This window comes from Herpailurus yagouaroundi, unplaced genomic scaffold, assembly GCF_014898765.1.
Source record: "Herpailurus yagouaroundi ecotype Mexico unplaced genomic scaffold, PumYag 29, whole genome shotgun sequence".
Classification (NCBI taxonomy): Eukaryota; Metazoa; Chordata; class Mammalia; order Carnivora; family Felidae; genus Herpailurus; species Herpailurus yagouaroundi.
In genome coordinates, this window is record NW_024412377.1 from 52,884,645 (window position 1) to 52,904,369 (window position 19,725).

Consider the following 19,725-nt stretch of genomic DNA (forward strand, 5'->3'; position numbering starts at 1 on the left):
ACGATGTTTGAGTTGTTCTGTCAAAGGACCAAATTAGTCAGGTCTACAACTGATATGCTAAGTGGCTAGTGGAAATTATACCTGGCCAAGTCATTTGGGAAGATTACTTATTTAAACCACATTATGGGAGGGGCGCCTTGGTGGCTCAGTCAGTTAAGCGTGACTCTTGACTCCGGCTCAGGTCATGATAACACAGTTCGGTTCGTGGGATCGAGCCCTGAACTGGGCTCTGCACTGATAGTGCTGAGCCTACTTGGGATTCTCTCTCTCTGCCCCTCTTTTGCTGTCTCTCTCTCTCTTTCAAAATAAGTAAACAAACAAACAAACAAACAAAACTTTAAACCACATTATGGGAGAATTATGCATAAAGAGCAGTAAAGTATGATTTAGAGGCTATTAAAGTTAGAAGGCCAAATGAAAAAGCTATTTTTCAAGACCAGAAAAACTTCATAGTTTTTAAAATAAGAATTACTAAAATGTGTAATTAATAATAAACACTATTGAATGTTTATAATATGTGAGGCACCATGCTAACAGTTTTATAGATCATATTTCATCTAGTAACTCATACTGTGTATTTTACCTACGTATTATTATTATTATCCACATTTTCCAGAGGAGGAAAGTGACCTATCTAGGTAGCAACTTGAACTCAGGCTCTGTGTCCCTAGAGACTCTGCCGCTCCCAAGGCATCTGACTTCATCTGGAATAGAAAACAAAATTAGGACAACTCCTTAGCTTTATTTTAAAAACCATTAATTGGCAATCAAACAGCACATTCCCAGGGCACTAGGTTCTGACAGAAATATCTAGGCAGCACAATCACAGAGCCCTGTTTTCCATGGTGCTTAAAATGTACGAAGTCAGAGCACACACAGATGGTAATAGCTGGTGCGAGTGGGAACACTTCCACACAATATTTATTTAGAAACATATCGGATGTTTTATCCCAGTCTTCAGAATAAGACTCAAATTCTACAGGGACCACTGTATTGAACAGGGTCACTTGGAGAGACTTCACTTGGATGGTGGGGGCTGGAACGCCAGACCTTGAACAGATTCTTCACCAGAGCTTCCTCTTTGTTCAGACGGTCTTCTCTAGAGTCTTTTCTTGTGCCTTCTGATTTTTCTTTGCTTAGTTATGACCACCTCACTTTCCTCAGGTTTCCTATCCTGCTACCTGTCCAAACAAATAGCACTTTTTCATTCCCAGTGACACTGAACTCTAGTCTAAATCTGTGTTGATTAGAAACAAACAAACAAAAAATTGGGAGACAAATAACTTCTAATGTTTACTGAGAACTTCCTATGTTTCAGACATTCTTGCAAGCTATTCACTTGCATTAACTCGCTTCTCACAATAGGCCAGTGAAATCAGTACTGCCATGATCCCCACTTTCTAGGTCAAAAACTGGAGTTTAGAAAGCCAAGAAAATGACCTAAAGTCATATATCTGGAAGACAGACAATTCAGTTCTAATTAGCAAGTTTGGAACTTATATCCATAACCATCATGCTATGTATGGGTCTATTTCCTCTCTCTTGTTCCAGCTTCCTGAAGAAAGCTCTGGCCCATCCTGGCCTAATGAACTCTGACCCTGAGGGTTAGGTCATGCCAAGAGCCACCTGCCGCTCCCATGGCAATATTGCAGGGCCTTTCATAGAAAATGAGAAACCAAATATTTACACTCTTGATTAGATGAGTTTTGATCATTATCAAGTGCTTTTATTTCAATTTTCATTTCTACTTTGAACTGAAGGGAACGTGGGAATCAAAGCTTATCCAGTTAATTTTCTGTGTGTGTGTGGCCTGTTTGTGCCACCAGTACGGTATTTGAAGGGAGAATTTCATAAATGAATTTGGGCATTTCAATGTCTGCCATTAGCACAGGTAAGTAAAGCTGGTTGTAAACATGACAACTATGTAAAAAAAGCAATTTGGCAAGTTTTGACATAATTTTTTGGAATCATTGACTTTGGGATAGAGCTTGTTAAAGATTTGATAATAAATACATTTTAAGGTTTTTAAAATATTTAACATTTCATTTTCAAAGATCTCCTTGGAGTGAGTAAACAAGCAAAGTTGTTGGATTCATGGGAATATGGTCAGTTTAGGCATCCTTGAAATCTTGATTTACAAGTGACTATTCCCTCTACTGTTTGACAGGGTAAAGTAGTTCAGTTGGACAGAAAATAGAGCTTATGTGGCTGATTCCTGAGTAATAGAAATATCATCATTATCATGTCCCTATCTCATAAGCCTGTCTGTTGTCCAGAGATGAGAACAAACACAGCCCAGGGTAAATCCTTCCATTTGCTTTCAGGGTAAGCACTGCTACTCTGTATCACTTCCCCACATAGCCCATAGACTCCCTCCCCATTTCTCTCCTCATGGAAAATGCCTTTCCAAGCCCATCGCACTACATGAGTTTCCCTTACAGCATCCATATCTAAACAGCTTCTCCCTCTGCTAAATTAAAAGATGCTTAACAAATGTTTCTTGGTGAGTAAATTCCTATGTCATGTATCTCAGTGCTTTTTCACCTCACACTTCCGGACACAGGAAAACCTAAGCAAAAATCAAGGTATTTTCTCTTGCCCACAAAAATAAACTGGCATTATGTCACACTTCCTTGTTGCTGTCTCAATCAGCATTTAACACTATGCCTGACACACTGTAAACTATGCAGTAATAATTGTTAGCTACTTGATCAGTAAGAGCTCAGCAATGCCAAACATGTGGCCGAAGCATAAACCTTTATTCAGTCTTTACCCAATCTTACTTAAACCCTGAGAAAGAGACAGGTGGTTAAATTCATGCACAAAATGTCTATACACAGACATTATATATTCTGCATGCTTTAAGATTATATGTATACGATTAAAAACAACAACAACAACAACAACAACAACAACAACAACAGCTTTCTGAGGTTTAGGGGATTAAGAAAATGTACCATGATGTTTTCAAGTTAGTCTTTCTTCCAGTTTGAAGCAAGCTAAGATTAATGGAGAATGTGGTAATCTTTATTTCAAACCATTAAGTTCGAAATTTAGTGTCAGTGTAGCAAGTGCTGCAAGGAAGATGGATATTACCCTTTTCAATTTTAGGAGCTGGTAAGTCACATTGCTTGTTTTCAGATTAGCAGATGTTTGTCTCTGGGTATTGCCATAAGGAATGCTGTGTTTATTCAAATAAATAGATTCCCTGGCTGTGAATGATGATGAGCTTCACACATTTCTCATGTGTCTTATACACACATAATCTCACAAACACACACTCACACACACCCGCGTATTCTGTATTTTTTTTTTTTTTGGCAAAGATCCCAATTAACAGTGAAACAGATTCTTTATCCTCATAATGTTCTTTGTTGTGGAGAATTGAAAGTCTCTGCACATTATATGTGAAAAAGAAAAAAATTTACTTAGCCAAAAAGGATATGGGATTCTCACACTCTTATTAGAAGCTGGAACAAGAGAGAGGAAAACACAACCATAGAAGCCACAGTGGATGATTTGAGATTGACTGAGATTTTCAGAAACTATGGAAGCACTGTTCCCACCCCCACCCCCGCTCCAGATACTATGCTGGGTCTTCATAACTGGAATTAACCTAATTTAAATATTTTCCTGTATGTAGTAAGCTCTAACATGAATTTTATTTTTTATGTGTACTGTATTCTGGTTTTTTTGAGTGCTGCTGTGGTGGAGCTGTAGGGAGTAGGACATGAATTTCCTTTCACATATCTCAGGAAATAATCAGTGGAAATTTTCTGACCAAGAAATATTTCAGGCATTTTAGGTGTTTTAAAAAATGATTATGCCAGCCAATGATTCACCTGCCACCAATATGTACAGGCTACCACAAGTTTACTTCTGGAAACATCACCTAGCTCATATTTTGCTTCTAAAGTTACAGAAATTATGCATGGTCTGTGTAAGCTATTTGCATTGCAAAATATAGCTCAGTGTACTCTTTGCCATTTTCCAAAATTACCTAGGAATATACAATAGATGTATTTTTCCGTCAAAGCTGGAAGGATGAAAGATTAAAATTTAAAGGACCCATGACAGTTCTCCGGTTAAATAACCTAATGGCAAGTAAGATCTGGACTCCAGATACCTTTTTTCACAATGGAAAGAAGTCAGTGGCACACAACATGACCATGCCCAACAAACTCCTGAGGATCACAGAGGATGGTACCTTGTTGTATACCATGAGGTAAGGATGACTGTGTTCTGTTTGGGTCTCTTTCTGAACTTCTTTCTCTCCCATATATATGTGATCATGAAGCCAGTGGGCCATGGTAGAGTGTCTCGTTTCCTGTCTGCCCTATTCTACAACTTTAATAATTACTCTGTTGTGAGAAATAAATTGACTGAAATATTATGCAAGTATTGAGGTGTTAAGTAAAATGATTAGATAAAATGGGAAAAAATTTATAATGTATACTAAGTGATATATCTCTCCAACATACTCTAATTCAGTATAAGGAAATTCTTCCCCTACTATTAACCCCATATATTCCTGCATCCCAGTAAAGTCTAGATTAAATTTCTAGAAGCTATCTCAAAGTATATATCTGAAAGTTTTTCTACTTAAAAAAAGAGGGGGGAAGGGAATAAAGGGAAGGGGAAAAATTAGGACAGCATAAGGGTCTTAAAAACTATAGATTCATGTGAAGGTATACATTTAGAAGAATTTATAATGATACTATTATGTGTATATATATATATATATATATATATATATATATATATATGTTTCTGCTTTATAAACATTTCCCTCATTTTGAGATTACTGAAAATCCAGCAGCTGGATACCATTCATTCATTCATGATTGAATGAAGGAAACATGAATCAAAAAAGTTGTGAATATTTTTAAAGAAAAGATGTTTAGAATACTGCTAATTCATGAGAAATTAAAAATTGTCCAGAACTCATTATTAAGGGAAGCAGTGATTTCATACCCAAGTGACTTGTTAGAATGTTGTTTTTGTAGATCTGGACAGTACTTGGTAATTCAGACTGTCCGATTATTCCTTTGTCATGAAAAGGTAACGGAGGCAAAATCCTGGACTTGATGGAATTTGTTTAGCATGGGAATAGAGTGATAGTTTGCTTTTGAAGAAAGCTGCCAGGATTCCTACCTTTTTATACAAAAATATCCAAATGGAAAAGAAAGAAAAATAAAATGCCTCAAGAGCCATTTTAGATGTTGGATTCAACTAGTAAATGTATAATAGGACTTAAAGAATGAAAAAAAAATCTCACAAAAAAAAAAGAAAAGAAAGAAAGAAAATAGAAGATCAGTGGACAGATGTGTTGAGACCTTTCCAGATTATCCAATAGGATCTATTTATAATTGAAACTTGAAATATTCTCCCCTTGTAAAAAATATCTTGTTTTTGAGCCTAAGTTCAGTATTTATTCCTCCAAGTTGGCACTCTTTTAGGGCAGGACTTGCATATCTGATAAGTTTACCAATTAATACTTTCTGATATATTCACTTTTCTTCATCAATAACTAGACTGTATCTCCCATCTCATAAGTTTCTCACCACCTTTGCTAATATGTTATCACTTTCCTTAATATTTTAATTTTAAAATGTGAGTTTAATCATTAATTTACCCATTTCATATTTGCTTCAGTCAGTATTATAATCACTTAATGAGTTTACTGGCTATAAAGCCATCCTGACCACATTTCTTGAGCTACTTAATAATATGGGTAAATATATTTTATAAAAACCATAAATCCCTTCATAATTCCCACCAAACAAGATCAAACATATTTCAGTGAAATTTTTTCTTTACCCTTTTTCAAACATAAATAGAATTCATATTCTCTGAAGAGAGGAACTAAAGAGAAGCACAGCAGAGTCCTGGCTTCCATTAGTCAGAGATTTGTAAAGAAAATGAAATGGTTAGAATATAGTGAGATCACATGCAAAATCTCAAGGAGACTCTATGTTATTATCAATCTCACAAGGCCTGCGGACATTTCCTCCTTTACCTACTCCTTTGTTGGTTTATGCATTTGGTGCTTTTTTGGGAAGGAGATGGAAGGAGATAGGGAGAGCTGCACTGAGGAGAGAAAGCATTCTCTTCTCTTCCTCACCACCCATGTCTTCTCCACCAAGTCTTATACCAGCATTTATTTGCTTATATTTAATTTTAGTCTCCAAATATTTGCTGGGTTTAATGGATGAGGTGATGATCCTTGTCTTGGGAAACAGTAACAATTCTTGCTCATCATACAAAATCTGGTGTCATCCAGTCATTGTTGTAAATAATTCCTTTTAGATCTTTTGATTAATAGCTCAGAATAGTGCTGCAGTTTGTGTGGGCCTCTCTTGCTTTGTTAATATATTTGCTATAGTTAGTAACACACCATTTGTACTTATCAGAAAGTATCTAATCTATAGGGCTCTTGTTTATTTCTGCTGTTTTCTTTAATTGATAAGGCTGACAGTGAGAGCTGAGTGTCCAATGCATTTAGAGGACTTCCCTATGGATGCCCATGCCTGCCCACTAAAATTTGGAAGCTGTGAGTAAATTTCTTTTAATTTTTCTTTATTCTTATGAGAGACCTCCATCTTTAGTAAAGAAAGCTGCGGTTAATAACGTCTGTTAGAAATGTAAATAGCATGAAGAAAGTTTAAATAGCTATTTGCTGCAAGTACTTTCTATAAGTAATAATCTTTTATTTCATTTTTAATGTTATTTTAGGAAGACATTATTCCCTATCTCCTCAATGAGAAAGAATGGATTTAATTAATTAGAAAAATTCTACTTTTGTTAAAGTTGTATTAATAGAAAAACAAGAGGAGTATGGATGTTTTTACCCCATATATAATATCTTCCTTCCAATAAATGGAGATCGTTATGTTTATTTTGCATCATTGATGACATTTGTTTAACCTTAAGAATATTGCAAGTTGTGGGGCACCTGGGTGGCTCAGTTCGTTAAGCGTTCGACTTCAGCTTGGGTCATGATCTCACAGTTTGTGAGTTTGGGCCCTGCGTTGGGTTCCATGCTGACAGTTCAGAGCCTGGAGACTGCTTTGGATTCTGTGTCTCTATGTCTCTGCCCCTCCCCTGCTATCTCTCTCTCTCTCTCTCTCTCTCTCTCTCTCAAAAATAAACATTAAAAAAATTTTAAAAAGAATATTGCACATTGTTTATCAGATAGAAATATTGGTAGGTGGCAGCAACAGATGGTACTTTTTTCTTAATAATGAAGCCTACACCAAAAAAAATATATTGCCAGAAAAGAACTTACCCTAATCATAGTCTTTAGAAGACTTCTAGGTCTGTTTGGATATACCATGAAATCCATGTGTCTATTAATGCTTTTGGAGGTATCCTAGATACCTTTATGATAATTGTCTGGGCTTCTGCTATTTGAAAATATGCAGGCACACATCAGAGGAGCCAAGAGAACCTTGGCCAATGGAGTCAGGTTCTCTGGTCCTCCTTTATCCTTCTGCTTTGAATAGCACACACGCAGAAAGTGAGTGAGACCAGTGTATTCCTGGTTTCCTGCAGGAGAGTTACTTACAAATACTGAGTCAACTGCTGGACTACCTAACCAGCTTTCTGTTCCCACTAGACAGACAGTCTAAGCAACTATTTTGGTGAAGATATGATTCATAGAAAAAAAAATAGGGGTAGTGTAGGAAGACAGCAAGCAAAGAAAATAGCAAAGGGCCTTCAGGCTCCTAGCAGCACTCCTCATGGAGAGACAAGTGTCTCTATTTATAAATCTAATTCCCTACTGAAACCCAAGGACAAACTACTTAAAAAATTGTCAGCCAAACAGGCCTTTGGTGGTAACCCTCCCCTTCCCACTCTTTCCCCAATTTAATGTATATTCTATGTTATGGACTACTATGTTTTCTCTTGGTTACCACTTTCATTTTTAACAATAATATGATGCATTATGTGTTACTTGTAGGTCAGATAGTATATTAAACATTTGAATATGTATCAGTTCATCCAATCCACAAAATAATCTTATAGTTAGGAAAATCATTCATTATAGTTTGCCTGGGACTATACTTATTTTATGCCTAATATCATGGCATAACTACTAATAGTGCCCCCTTTTACTTTCAGAAATACCTTGTCTTGGACAACAAATTACTTGTTTAGTATATTAGTCAGGAATGTTTTCAAGCAGTTTGTATAGCTGAAAAAAATAGTTTATATTTTTATATGAGATGAATTAAGGTAAGTGATTGTTGGTTGATTATTGGTTAGTCAGCATCTCAACAAGGATGATGTTTTAAGATGCCCTTAGATGTTCTTCCTGATCACAAAATGGCTGCTGCAACTCTAGTCATTGCATCTGCTTTAAAAACAAAGAACAGTGGACAAAGAAGAAAGAACTAGCACCTGTATCAAAAAGATAAAAGCTTTCCCTAAAATCTTAGCAGGCATTTGCTCACATCTCATTAATCAAAGATGTGTCCCATTGCCCATGCTAACTGCAAATTAGGCTGGGAAGAAATATTCTTAAGTAGGCACATTGTCAGCCTACTTAAGAAGAAAATAGGAGGTATTTTAGGAAGGGAGAAATGGATAGTGAGTAGAAAACAAGTAGTGTCTTGTGTAAGAAAAATAAAAATCTGTTTTCCACCTCAGAGCCTTTTTACATACTCTTTTCTCTATTTGGATTACTCTTCCCTTGGTTCTTAATGGGACTGGCTTCTTTTATTTTTCCACTTCTCAGTATAAATGACATTTCCTAGGGCCTTCCCTAATGACCTTATCTAAATTTACATACAGTCCTGCCAGTCTTCTTGATTACAATACATATTTAATTTAGATATATTACAGCAATAATTATTAGTTTTATTTATTGGTTGACATTTTTATTGTCTGGGGACTGTAAACTCCATGAGAGTACAGTCTATTTTTTTTCAGCATTTCCTAGCACAGAGCCTGATATAATGGAGACATTCAGTAAATATTTATTGAATGGATAAAAATTATAACAATCAGGTTTAAAATGCCCCTTCAATGTTTAAGTCTCAGAAAAGATAGCCAATTTCAGGCCTGTGGGGAATTAAAGAAACAGAAAAGACTTGACACTGAAAGGTAAGCATTGGAGCTCAGTGGGAGAGCACCATGACTAATTACCGTTGCCTGCCATTGGCTTGAGAAGCCACAGTGGTTGATTTATTGTATGGTTAGTTCTCTGACCTGGCCTAGTCAGCACACTTCTGAAATGAAGAAACTGAGGCAAACGTGTGCTAAAATTGCTTTGGCCCAGTTTTTGAAGCAAATGTCTTGCCAAAATGTCAGAGAAGAGAATAAGCAAGAGATAAGATAGAGGATTTGGTAATAATTTAGTAGAACACTAAGTAATCTATGTTTATGAAGCATCCAGGGCAACCTCATCCATATGTTGATAAGAACTAAGCTCAGAAAAGCAGATGTTTTTCCTTACCACTCTCCATTAGACCCTGATTGTCAGTGTTACATCACATTTTTTGCTTATTGGGGATAGAGCCCTCTTCATAAGGCCAGATAACCAGAAGACAACATGCATGCTCCAGCTGACGTCTTTTAACTACATTTTGAGGAAAATACAAATGGGGCTTTGATACTAAAAGAAGAGATTCAGGGGTGGCTGGGTGGCTTAGTCAGTTGAGCTTCTGACTTCAGCTCAGATCATGATCTCATGGTTGATGAGCTCGAGCCCCACGTCAGGCTTTGCATTGTCAGCTCAGAGCCCAGTTTGGATCCTCTGCCCCCGCCCCCCCCCCCCCGCCCTACCACTGCTTGCACTCTCTCCGACTCTCTCAAATATAAATAAACCTTTAAAAAATTAAAATAAGAGATTCAGGTTATATTCTGAAAAGAATATCTAAGCAAGTGCTAGATCTAGAAAGGACTTGATAAGTGATGGTTCCCTGACTATCAAGCACAGTGCTTTGTAAATAAGGAGAGAGGGATAAGTAGAAATGTAAGTGAATTCTGAACAATAAATAACTTTAGAAATTATTCAGTGCACCCGCTTCATACAAATGGAGAGATGAAGGCTCCTAAATGTAAAATGATAGTGTCTATAAGTAGCTGCTCTTCTGATACCAAGTCTATGCTTCCAGTGCTGTAGCCCCAGAAAGTTCTTTCATAACCCCAACCAAAACTTTTTGTCTTATATTTTAAATTTTTCTTAGGTAATCTGCGCATTTATTTGAAATCTGAGCTTAACATTTTGACTAAATAGCTGAAGGTTCTCTTTAAGCTTCTTTTCTCTTTGCTGAATAGTCTCAAAGGAAGGAAGTTTTCATAGACCTACTTTCTACTAGATACTGAAATGAAGAAATAAGGTATATTACCTATTACGATGCCTTATGTATATCTGTCTTTTACATCTTAAAATGCCATTTTTTTAATTTTTATTTAAATTCCAGTTAGTTAGCATACAGTGTAATGTATTCAGGTGTACAATATAGTCATTCCACACTTCCATAAAACACTCGGTGCTCCTCACAGTGGCCTCCTTAATCCCCATCACCCATTTCACCATGTGGATCTACTCTGCATTTTGGGAGATTTCCACTGAGAGACATGAACAATACGTAATCTCCACTTTCACAACAATGTCATGTTTATTGTAGATTTTGTGCACAATGGAGTTTCTAACAAGTTGCAAGAATCAGACATGGAATTATATGACATGAGAAGTCAATGGCAACAGATCTTTTCCTCTAAAATTATATTAGCAGCCCATTGGCAACACATGATGAGGTACAAAAAAATAGGGAGTCCAGGCACTGTTGCTAATGCTAGTGTAATACAGTAGCAAGAGTTTTTTTTTTTTTTATTAGTTATGAAATGACACAAAGTGTATAATTGGTTTCATCCCTAATTACTTGACCAACAAGTATCCTTACTTGGATTTTAAGCATCTAATATACAGTTTTTGCCTAGAATATCTTTATCAATAGCACTGGAGTAGAATGGATGTCATCCTATGCTCTTACTTCGGTTTTCCCACTATACAGCTATGCACCCTTAAACAAGTCATTCACAGTTTCTGTGCTTCGGTCTATCATCTGTAAAATGAGATAAGCTATATCACCTCTAAAGTCCTTCCATATTAACAATCAATGATTCTTTGTTATCATAAACTTGATATGTCTTCTTAGATAAGGCCCATTAAAAAATTTTATCATGATCAGAAAAATATTTTACTGAATATAGGTACCTACAAATTGTAAGCAATATGGTTCTCAAACTAATGTGCTCTGCACTCTTTGAGGGATTTTATAAAAATAAATCATGTTTCAGATGCTATTAACAAATGCAATCCTCCTCTCTAACAAATGCAATGCTAAAATGATTCAAAACATTTTTAAGTCAATGAGATGTGTTAACTCAATGGTAGGAATTATTTCACAATGCATATGTATATCAAATCCTCATGTTGTACACTTTAAATGTCTTACATTTTTGTCAATTATACCTTAATAAAGCTGTGAATAAATACACACACACATATATACGTACATACATATGTACATACATACAAGACTAGTGCCATGAAAAAAGTCAATGAGGAGAGCCACAATTAAAAAAGAAAAATCAGTGAGAACAGATTCCAAAACTATTCATTTATCAGTCTTACATATTTATGAAAGAAGCAATAACCACTAAATTAATTTCTAGTATATTCTCTCAAACTCCTGGAAAATTTGATAAAAAAATATACTTGAACTTGACTATCAACCTGTCCAGAAGTAATGCTGGAGCAGATGGGGTACCCATGTAAAATTAGGAGAATACTAATACTAATATTGACTGCACCTTCTGCAAAACTCATCCCAGAGACAGAAAAAAGCTTTTGTTCAGAGAATGAGGGGCACGGCTCTCATCTTTTTTATGGCAGCTTCACGTGTGTGTAAAAATGCAATGATCACTTCATATCTCATAATATTTGAGTTTGGACAAATAAAGATTTGAAAAAAAACACACCCAAGTTTGGTTACCTTGGGATGGGAGGGGATGGGTAAAGCAGGGATGCATTATGACTTTTATGGGCTCTAGGCACGTTTGCCTTTTTTGAACAATTCCTCAAAAAATGTATATTAAAACTATACTTTGATTTATAATTTTATATTTTAAACTTTTATACTTGAGGACTATATTTGTATAAAGATTAATAAAACCCAAATGGGATCACTTTTTTTTCTGATTTTAAAAGAAATTAAAACATTATTTGTCCACCTGAAGATATTGTGGACCCTGGGCATTTTGTCTACCATGCCTACTGCAGAAATTGGGTAAGGGATAAAGCTTTTACAGTAAAGCCAACTTTTGCCAACATATCTGCCTCTCAATCACCCTGGAAACTTTGCTTTTGCTAATCTAATAGTCTTTTAACTTTTAATATCACTCTACATCTCAAGAGAGGAAAGTGTGTACTATCTTTCCACCCTATGTGTAGTGGGTGTTCTGTGACCACCAGAAAAACTATGGAATCTCTTCTTCTTCTCACTTATTCTGTACAATTCTTCCCCCAACTTTCCTGAGTAATGAATCAGGATTTTGACCTAGCTTCTCATATAGAAGGATGACTAGGTTAAAACTGATATGGTAAATGAAAACAATTGAGAAGTGTAATGAGCTAAATGGTGTCACTCATCAACATCATCATTGTCATAGTAAATATCTATTAAAAGGAGAATTAATGTAAAAAGAAGTAAAATCGGACTTCCTTTAGAAACAGATGTTCAGTAAAATTTCCAGTGTTACTTTTTACATTTATCATGACCTTCTGCTGGCCAGACATAATCTGGACCCAGGCTACTACCTCTAACCTTATGTCATCTCATATGGACTTCAGCTCTGCCCATATTGGTATTCCTGTTCTTACTCAAACATATCACGCTTTTACCTGCACCAGAGGAAAAAAAAAATTGTTTGTTCATTTATCTATCAAACTCTTCCCCAAGATTTATATAGCCTACTCTCATTTCTGTCATGCATATAATTGTCATTTCCACAATGACCCTCTCTGAGTCTTTCACCTAAAATAAGTGCATTCTCTACCCTCTTACCTATTGTGAATGGTTTTATTGCATTTAACACTACTTGAAGTTATATGTTTATTAGCTTATCTGTTTTTGTCCCCATTACTGTCACAGCGGTAGGGAACCTTGTTAGTTATGTTCAGTAGCATATTTTCAGTAAGGCACTTTGTCTTTTGTAGATGCTTAATAACCATTTGTTGTAAGAGTGAACAGATGACTGAACAAGTCAGGAAAATGTGTTTTAGTGTTCTAAACTAAGGGATATGGGCTCTCCTTTCCTGGCCTGCCCTCTGCAACCATGCAATAGAAAATATGAAACTGATAGGACTCACCAAATAATTAGGAGAATGAAAGTAGCATAACACATGGGCCATGTACCCTTCTTTCCTTTCAGATGCCTATACCAGAGCAGAAGTTGTTTATGAGTGGACCAGAGAGCCAGCACGCTCAGTGGTTGTAGCAGAAGATGGATCACGCCTAAATCAGTATGACCTTCTTGGGCAAACAGTAGATTCTGGAATTGTTCAATCTAGTACAGGTAAGTGCCATTTGATTATTCCAGATATTTCAGAAGAAATATAAGCTGTTTTTGTGAGAATGTGAGAATTCAGTAAGGTCTTCAATAACACATATAGAAACAAGAAATTCTGCTAAACCAGGACCAATTAAGCGAGTTTATAGAGTTTTGCCCTTGGATTCAGCATTTAACGTCTTTTGGCCTCTGTTTCTTTCTTGGCAAAATAAGGTACTGGTTCTATGTGATCAGGGTAGCAGAGTATTTAGGAATGTGAACTTCTGGGGAAGAATGTACGGATTAAATTCTTACTCCTACCTTACCTGATGATTGTGGAAGAAATAAATTAAATCCATAAAGAGTGCTTATGATATTTTCTGGCACATAAAAAAATCTTTTTTTTTAAATTTTTTTAATGTTTACTTATTTTTTGAGAGACAGAGAGAGACAAAGCATGAGTGGGGGAGGGGCAGAAAGAGAGGGAGACCCAGAATCTGAAGCAGGCTCCAGACCCTGAGCTGTCAGCACATAGCCCGATATGGGGCTCAAACTCACAAACCACAAGATCATGACCTGAGCTGACGTCAGACTCTTAACCAACTGAGGCACCCAGGTGCCCCATGAAAAAATTCTTAATAAATGTTAGCTATTAATATCATCTACGCCCAATTTATTGCCATGATTTGATGAATCTTCGTGCATTTGTAGCAGTGACCTCTACACATATGATACCAAAAGTCAATTTCTTCAACATAAACCTATCCATTCATGTCTCCAGCGATGGATCTTCCACAGCTAAATTCCACAGAAACATAATTACATTACTGACCACTTCACTTTGGAATTAAAAGTAGGTGAGGTACCATTCTTCTTAGTATTGTAACTGCTTTACCAACAGAATACTGAGAACTAGATCAGATAACTATTAAGCAGCTGGACCCAAAACTTTAAACTTTTAAAGTTGCTTCAAGAAATTAAGAGTTTAGTTATATAAATATCCATTTTATGACTAAATGTAATGTGATCATCAGGCTGGAAAATTATAAAGTTTGGATTTTAACCCTCCCTCAATCCTAATACTTTTAGTTATGCTCAACTATTGAAGACTTAACAAGTTTATTGTTGTCTTTAAAATTTTACATTAGTTCATTCACTTTGATTTATAATTTCTAAAAAATGCAATTTGGTAATATGTAAGGGTAGAAGTGCTGATTTTCTAAGAAAAATTTCTTCCTTATGTTTCAGGCTTTATATTAGGACCCTGATAATTCTAACATGTTCATGTAATAGGTCAATATATCTTATTCTGGTTATTGGAAAATTCCTGCTTAATGGTATCTGCCTTTTGCTTACTTTATAGAAACCATGGCTAATCTGTAAATTCAAATGTTTATGTTTCTTATTTTGAAAAATGGAGAAAATTGCTCCTCAGTTTTGCCAACATTAAAAATACATGTGGCATAGTATAAAGTTTTCAACTTTGCAGTGAGAAATAGGTAGACTCAAATCTTGGTCCTGCCACATAGAAGCCTGGTGACTTTGGGAAAGTCCTGTATCCAATTAGAAACTCTGGTGTCTTTTGGGGCGCCTGGGTGGCGCAGTCGGTTAAGCGTCCGACTTCAGCCAGGTCACAATCTCGCGGTCTGTGAGTTCGAGCCCCGCGTCGGGCTCTGGGCTGATAGCTCAGAGCCTGGAGCCTGTTTCCGATTCTGTGTCTCCCTCTCTCTCTGCCCCTCCCCCGTTCATGCTCTGTCTCTCTCTGTCCCAAAAATAAATAAACGTTGAAAAAAAAAAAAAAGAAACTCTGGTGTCTTCTAAGAAGTGGTGATTCTATAATTTTGCATTAAAGATGAGATAATATAAAACATTAAACAGTGCTACATATAGTAAATACTCAAAATGGTATGTAGCAGTTATTGCTATAGTCTTGAAGATATTACATAACATGGAAAATAGTGAAAATGTTTTTTTCTTCACAAGTGAGAAAACATACTAAAATGAGCAGTGTTTACTTTTAAAAATCGAATGCTATTTGGATATTGTGGCAGGCACTGGAGAGTTGATGACAGACAAGGCAGAGATCTTGCTGTCATGGAATGTGAAATCTAAAGGAAGACAAACATATAAACTATAATTATCAAAATGGGTGGTAAGTGCCGTGATTAACATTTTGTGAGGGCAGGGACCATATCTGTCTTCTGTATCCCTATTATTTACTATAGTAGCTAAAACAGAGGAGACACTAAATATTTTGAATTAATGAATAAAAAAAGAAATGTATCCAGCCTAGAATAATCAAGGAAGAGTAACTGCAGGGGTTGACTTTCATGTTGTTAATTTGTATTTATTGGAAACCAAATAATCAGTATTTTAAGCCCAGAACATTGAAAATAATAATCATAGGACTTTCCCTCTAGAAATTCTCCATCTAATATCAGTAGAATGGAGGCTGAGGGATGTGAATGAAACAATAATTCAAATTCAGTGGCATGCAGGTATTCAATAGTAAAAGTATACACAAACCATGAGGATTACTCACGGAAGGTGTGCCTCCACTCTACTTCTAGTGCTAGTGACCTTGACATGTCTCTGCATCCCTCTTTATGACCAGTTTCCATGTCTTCAAAGTGAAAGGCTTAGTCTGATGAACTTGGAGACGTCTCTGGCCTCATCAGGCTTTAGCCTATATACGTTCTAGTTATTCAGAAATAAGACACAGGCACAAATTGGGGATAGGAGATGAGAGGCAGTGGCCTAATCTACCACCACCACTCTGGCTGGACCTCATAAGTTGCGTACATTAAAAGTACTCATCTGCGCTAGAACAGCAAGTTTATCTGTACAAATAAAAATTTTTTCTTATCATTCCCGTAATGGATATTGTTTGGGGGATGGGAGAAAGGGAGGCGAGGAAACTAGTGAGCAAATTCTCCAATGTAGGAGCTCAGTTTGGTGTACATTTTCATCTCCATGATAAGTCACTGAACTATACTTCTTCTGGGTCCCCTTTAGCTCATCAAAAACCCACCCTGATAGATTTCTGTAGGAAGAAACAAAGATCTTTTCTAAGGTCTTCCATCCCATATTTCAAATATCCTTGTGGAGCCCTAAAAACAGTAAGTTAAAATGGCACTGAGTGCTGCTACCTCCCTGTTTCTGCCAGAAGACTAGGAATGATAGCAAGAAAGAGCACACACGTTGAGAATGACTAGATAAAAACCATCTTCTACCTTAAATTTCTCTGTGGGGAGAGAAGCAATATAGATCACCTCTTAGAAGGGGTTGCCCTACTTGCCTGAGCCAACTCACATGTGAACACCAGTGGTCTTTTTCAGTGGTCTTTTTCTGTGACCTAGGAGGGGGGAAATAAGAGGTTCAGTTCAATCCCTGGATTTGTAAATTCAGTACAAACCCACTAAAGCACAATCTTTCTCTGGAGTCTGCCATAAAATTTTGGAGAAGAAAGTAAGTTGGAGATTTAGTTTGAAGTACAGCTAGTCACCTGGCAGAGAGAAACCTTAAAGGCACACTAAATGATGAGACCAGTCAGCTCTCAAATCCAATACAATCCTATGTTATTAATTTATTTATTAACTAATTCCTTCAGCCATTTGCTCACTTACTGTGTTTGACATTGTAATTGGGCCTGGAAAAGATAGATGAAGGACACATAATTCCTGCCTTCAAGAAGCTCATAGTTGATTGATATAAATAGCTAACCTGCACTTGCCATTGTTCAAATCATCACAACAATCCCAGGATATAGGTATTATTCTTACTATAACCATTATACAGATGGGACATAATTGAATCCAGGGAGATTTAACTATTCTTCTTAGGTCATACAGCAAGGCATTGGCAGAGCTGGGATTTGAACCTGGGTAGTCTAGCTGCAGAGTGCTCTCAACCACATGACTAGAAACAGGAAATGTAGACATGTGTGAAATCCTATAATGTGGTGCATCATGGATTTAAGAGTGTGGGCTCTGGAATTATGCCATGAAGTTTTGAATGAATGTTGGTTTTACCACTTATTAACTTCCTGACCTTTGGCAAGACATTTCTCTGTTCATTTTTCTCTTGTGCTATTTGGAGATAATAAGAGGATCTACTTCATGAGCTACTGTGAGATTGAAATGAGAAAATGCACGTGACCTCCTTAGCAGAGCACCTGACATGTAAAAACTATGTAATAAATATTAGATATTACTATCAATAATAGTGATAGGGTTAGTGCAAGAGAGCCACATGGCAAGAAGAAGAGGTCATTTCTGCTTGACATATCAGAGAAAGCAGTTTGGAACTAGACCACAGACATGGCCCCATCTCATTCTACTATACCACATTATGTTTCCTAAATAATTCTTTAAGGAGAGCCCATGCAAAAATCATAGTAGTCATTAAGAGGCATGGAAATATGACTTATACAGAAAGTATAATAATTAAATAAGTATAGGTAATTAGTCATTAGGTGTAATGAAAATATGGCCAGAAAACAATAACAAAATAATATGTAATGCATTTTTTAAGTACACAGTGATGACTAAAACCTTCATATTTACCTAAGTTACTAGATGGATTTGATCAGAGGAAATTTAGGTGAGCTTTGCTGAGTATGAATATTTCTTCTTTGTGAATGACTATCTTTTATCCTTAGAACATCAGACCAAAAGAAATTGTGACATCCTTAAAATCTTCTCTGGATGACTTTATTTAAGGACGACCCTGCAGGGTCAAAATGAATGAGGAAACAACCATTTTCCCAGACCGGAGGCAGCAGTTTTGTTAAACATTCATCCAAGGAGCCTCAAGTCTCCCATTTATGAAACCTAGTACATGATCTCCAGAGAAATCATTGTAGCCATAAAATGTAAAGCCTGGCAGTTGGGGATGGGGAGAAAAGACTCTATAGTCATCTGATCAACCTATTCTTATTTCAGATGAAGAGATGGGTCTAGAGAGGCTAAGTGGCCTAGAACTCTCACCATTTTTTTTTCTTATTTCTTTTTCATAACCCTTTGAGCAGATATTAAAATACGAATTATTCCCTCGATATTTTTCATTCCTCGTTCCCATTAAAAAGGTATCATAGAAACTTAGGAAACACATAACTTAGAAACACAAATTTTAGAGTACTTGGAAGGAAAGGATCAACTTTATATGGACCTAATGTTCACTACAACTTTGTTGAAGTGAATGGTTGCTTTCTAGATATGGAAAGAATACCTTTCTATCCTTTTGTCTACACGCTATAAATATGCATGTGACTCAATTTTTTTTAAAATAACTTCCATATCTACCATTTCATTTTATCCTCACAGCATCCAAGGAAATAATTAAGTAAAGCACTATCATTTTAATTGAACAAATGAGGAAACTGAAGTCAAATAAAGTTAAGCAAGGAATTTGCTCTTCAAGTAAATGGAAGCCAGTTCTAAACAAACCCTCAAAGCTGCTTTCTGACTTAAATCCCTGTTTCTTTTCCTTCCTTCTCCTTAATTTTGTATGGTAACGTATCAGAAATATTGTCACATCTAATTTACAAGCCTCCCTGAGGGTTACATGATATGCAAGGATATTTGAATTACAATTCTTCTAGATTATTGAATTAGAGGAAAAGAATTTGACATGCTTAGTGCATAAACACTTGATGTCTAGAGATATTCTTTAGGAATATCTCTATTCAATTTAGGAGACTGATTTTTTTTGTTGTGTTTTTCTTTTATTTTTAAACTATTACAACATGATTCTGATTTTGCTGCCTTTTCTTTTCCTTACTTAAATGTTTTGTGCCAAAGCTTCTTAGATTTTGTTTAATTTAAGAAAATGATTTCAGAAGATTTGAAATCTTCCTTTCTCTATTTTGTTAGTGACAAAATGGTTTATATAACAAATATGTTGAATAATAGTTCCCCCAAAATAATATTATTTTCAGAATCTTCCTAAAATGTTCATTGTGAACAACAAAAGATGATAATGGAATATGTATAGATATTCATCTTTCTGACATTCTGGAATTTTCTCTTTGGGCTGGTAAAATTTTGTAAACCTCAGTTGAATGAATGGTTAGAATAATAATGAGTACTCCTGAGAGGATAAAATGTAACATGGCCATGTCCATAAGATGACATTTTAGTAGCCCAGGGAAAATTGGTTTTT

At 36.0% G+C, this 19,725-nt stretch overlaps 1 protein-coding gene across 4 annotated transcripts in view; it reads left to right on the forward strand.

The window, feature by feature from the left end:
• The window catches only part of GABRA1 (gamma-aminobutyric acid type A receptor subunit alpha1), a 60,894-nt gene that overhangs the window by 23,584 nt on the left and 17,585 nt on the right, over positions 1 to 19,725 (forward strand). For all 4 annotated transcript variants that reach the window (XM_040444028.1, XM_040444044.1, XM_040444035.1 and 1 more), the window contains 3 exons: positions 4,005 to 4,225; positions 6,471 to 6,553; positions 13,447 to 13,590. In XM_040444028.1, coding sequence (XP_040299962.1) covers positions 4,005 to 4,225; positions 6,471 to 6,553; positions 13,447 to 13,590 — 448 coding nt within the window. The remainder of the gene's footprint in view (positions 1 to 4,004; positions 4,226 to 6,470; positions 6,554 to 13,446; positions 13,591 to 19,725) is intronic.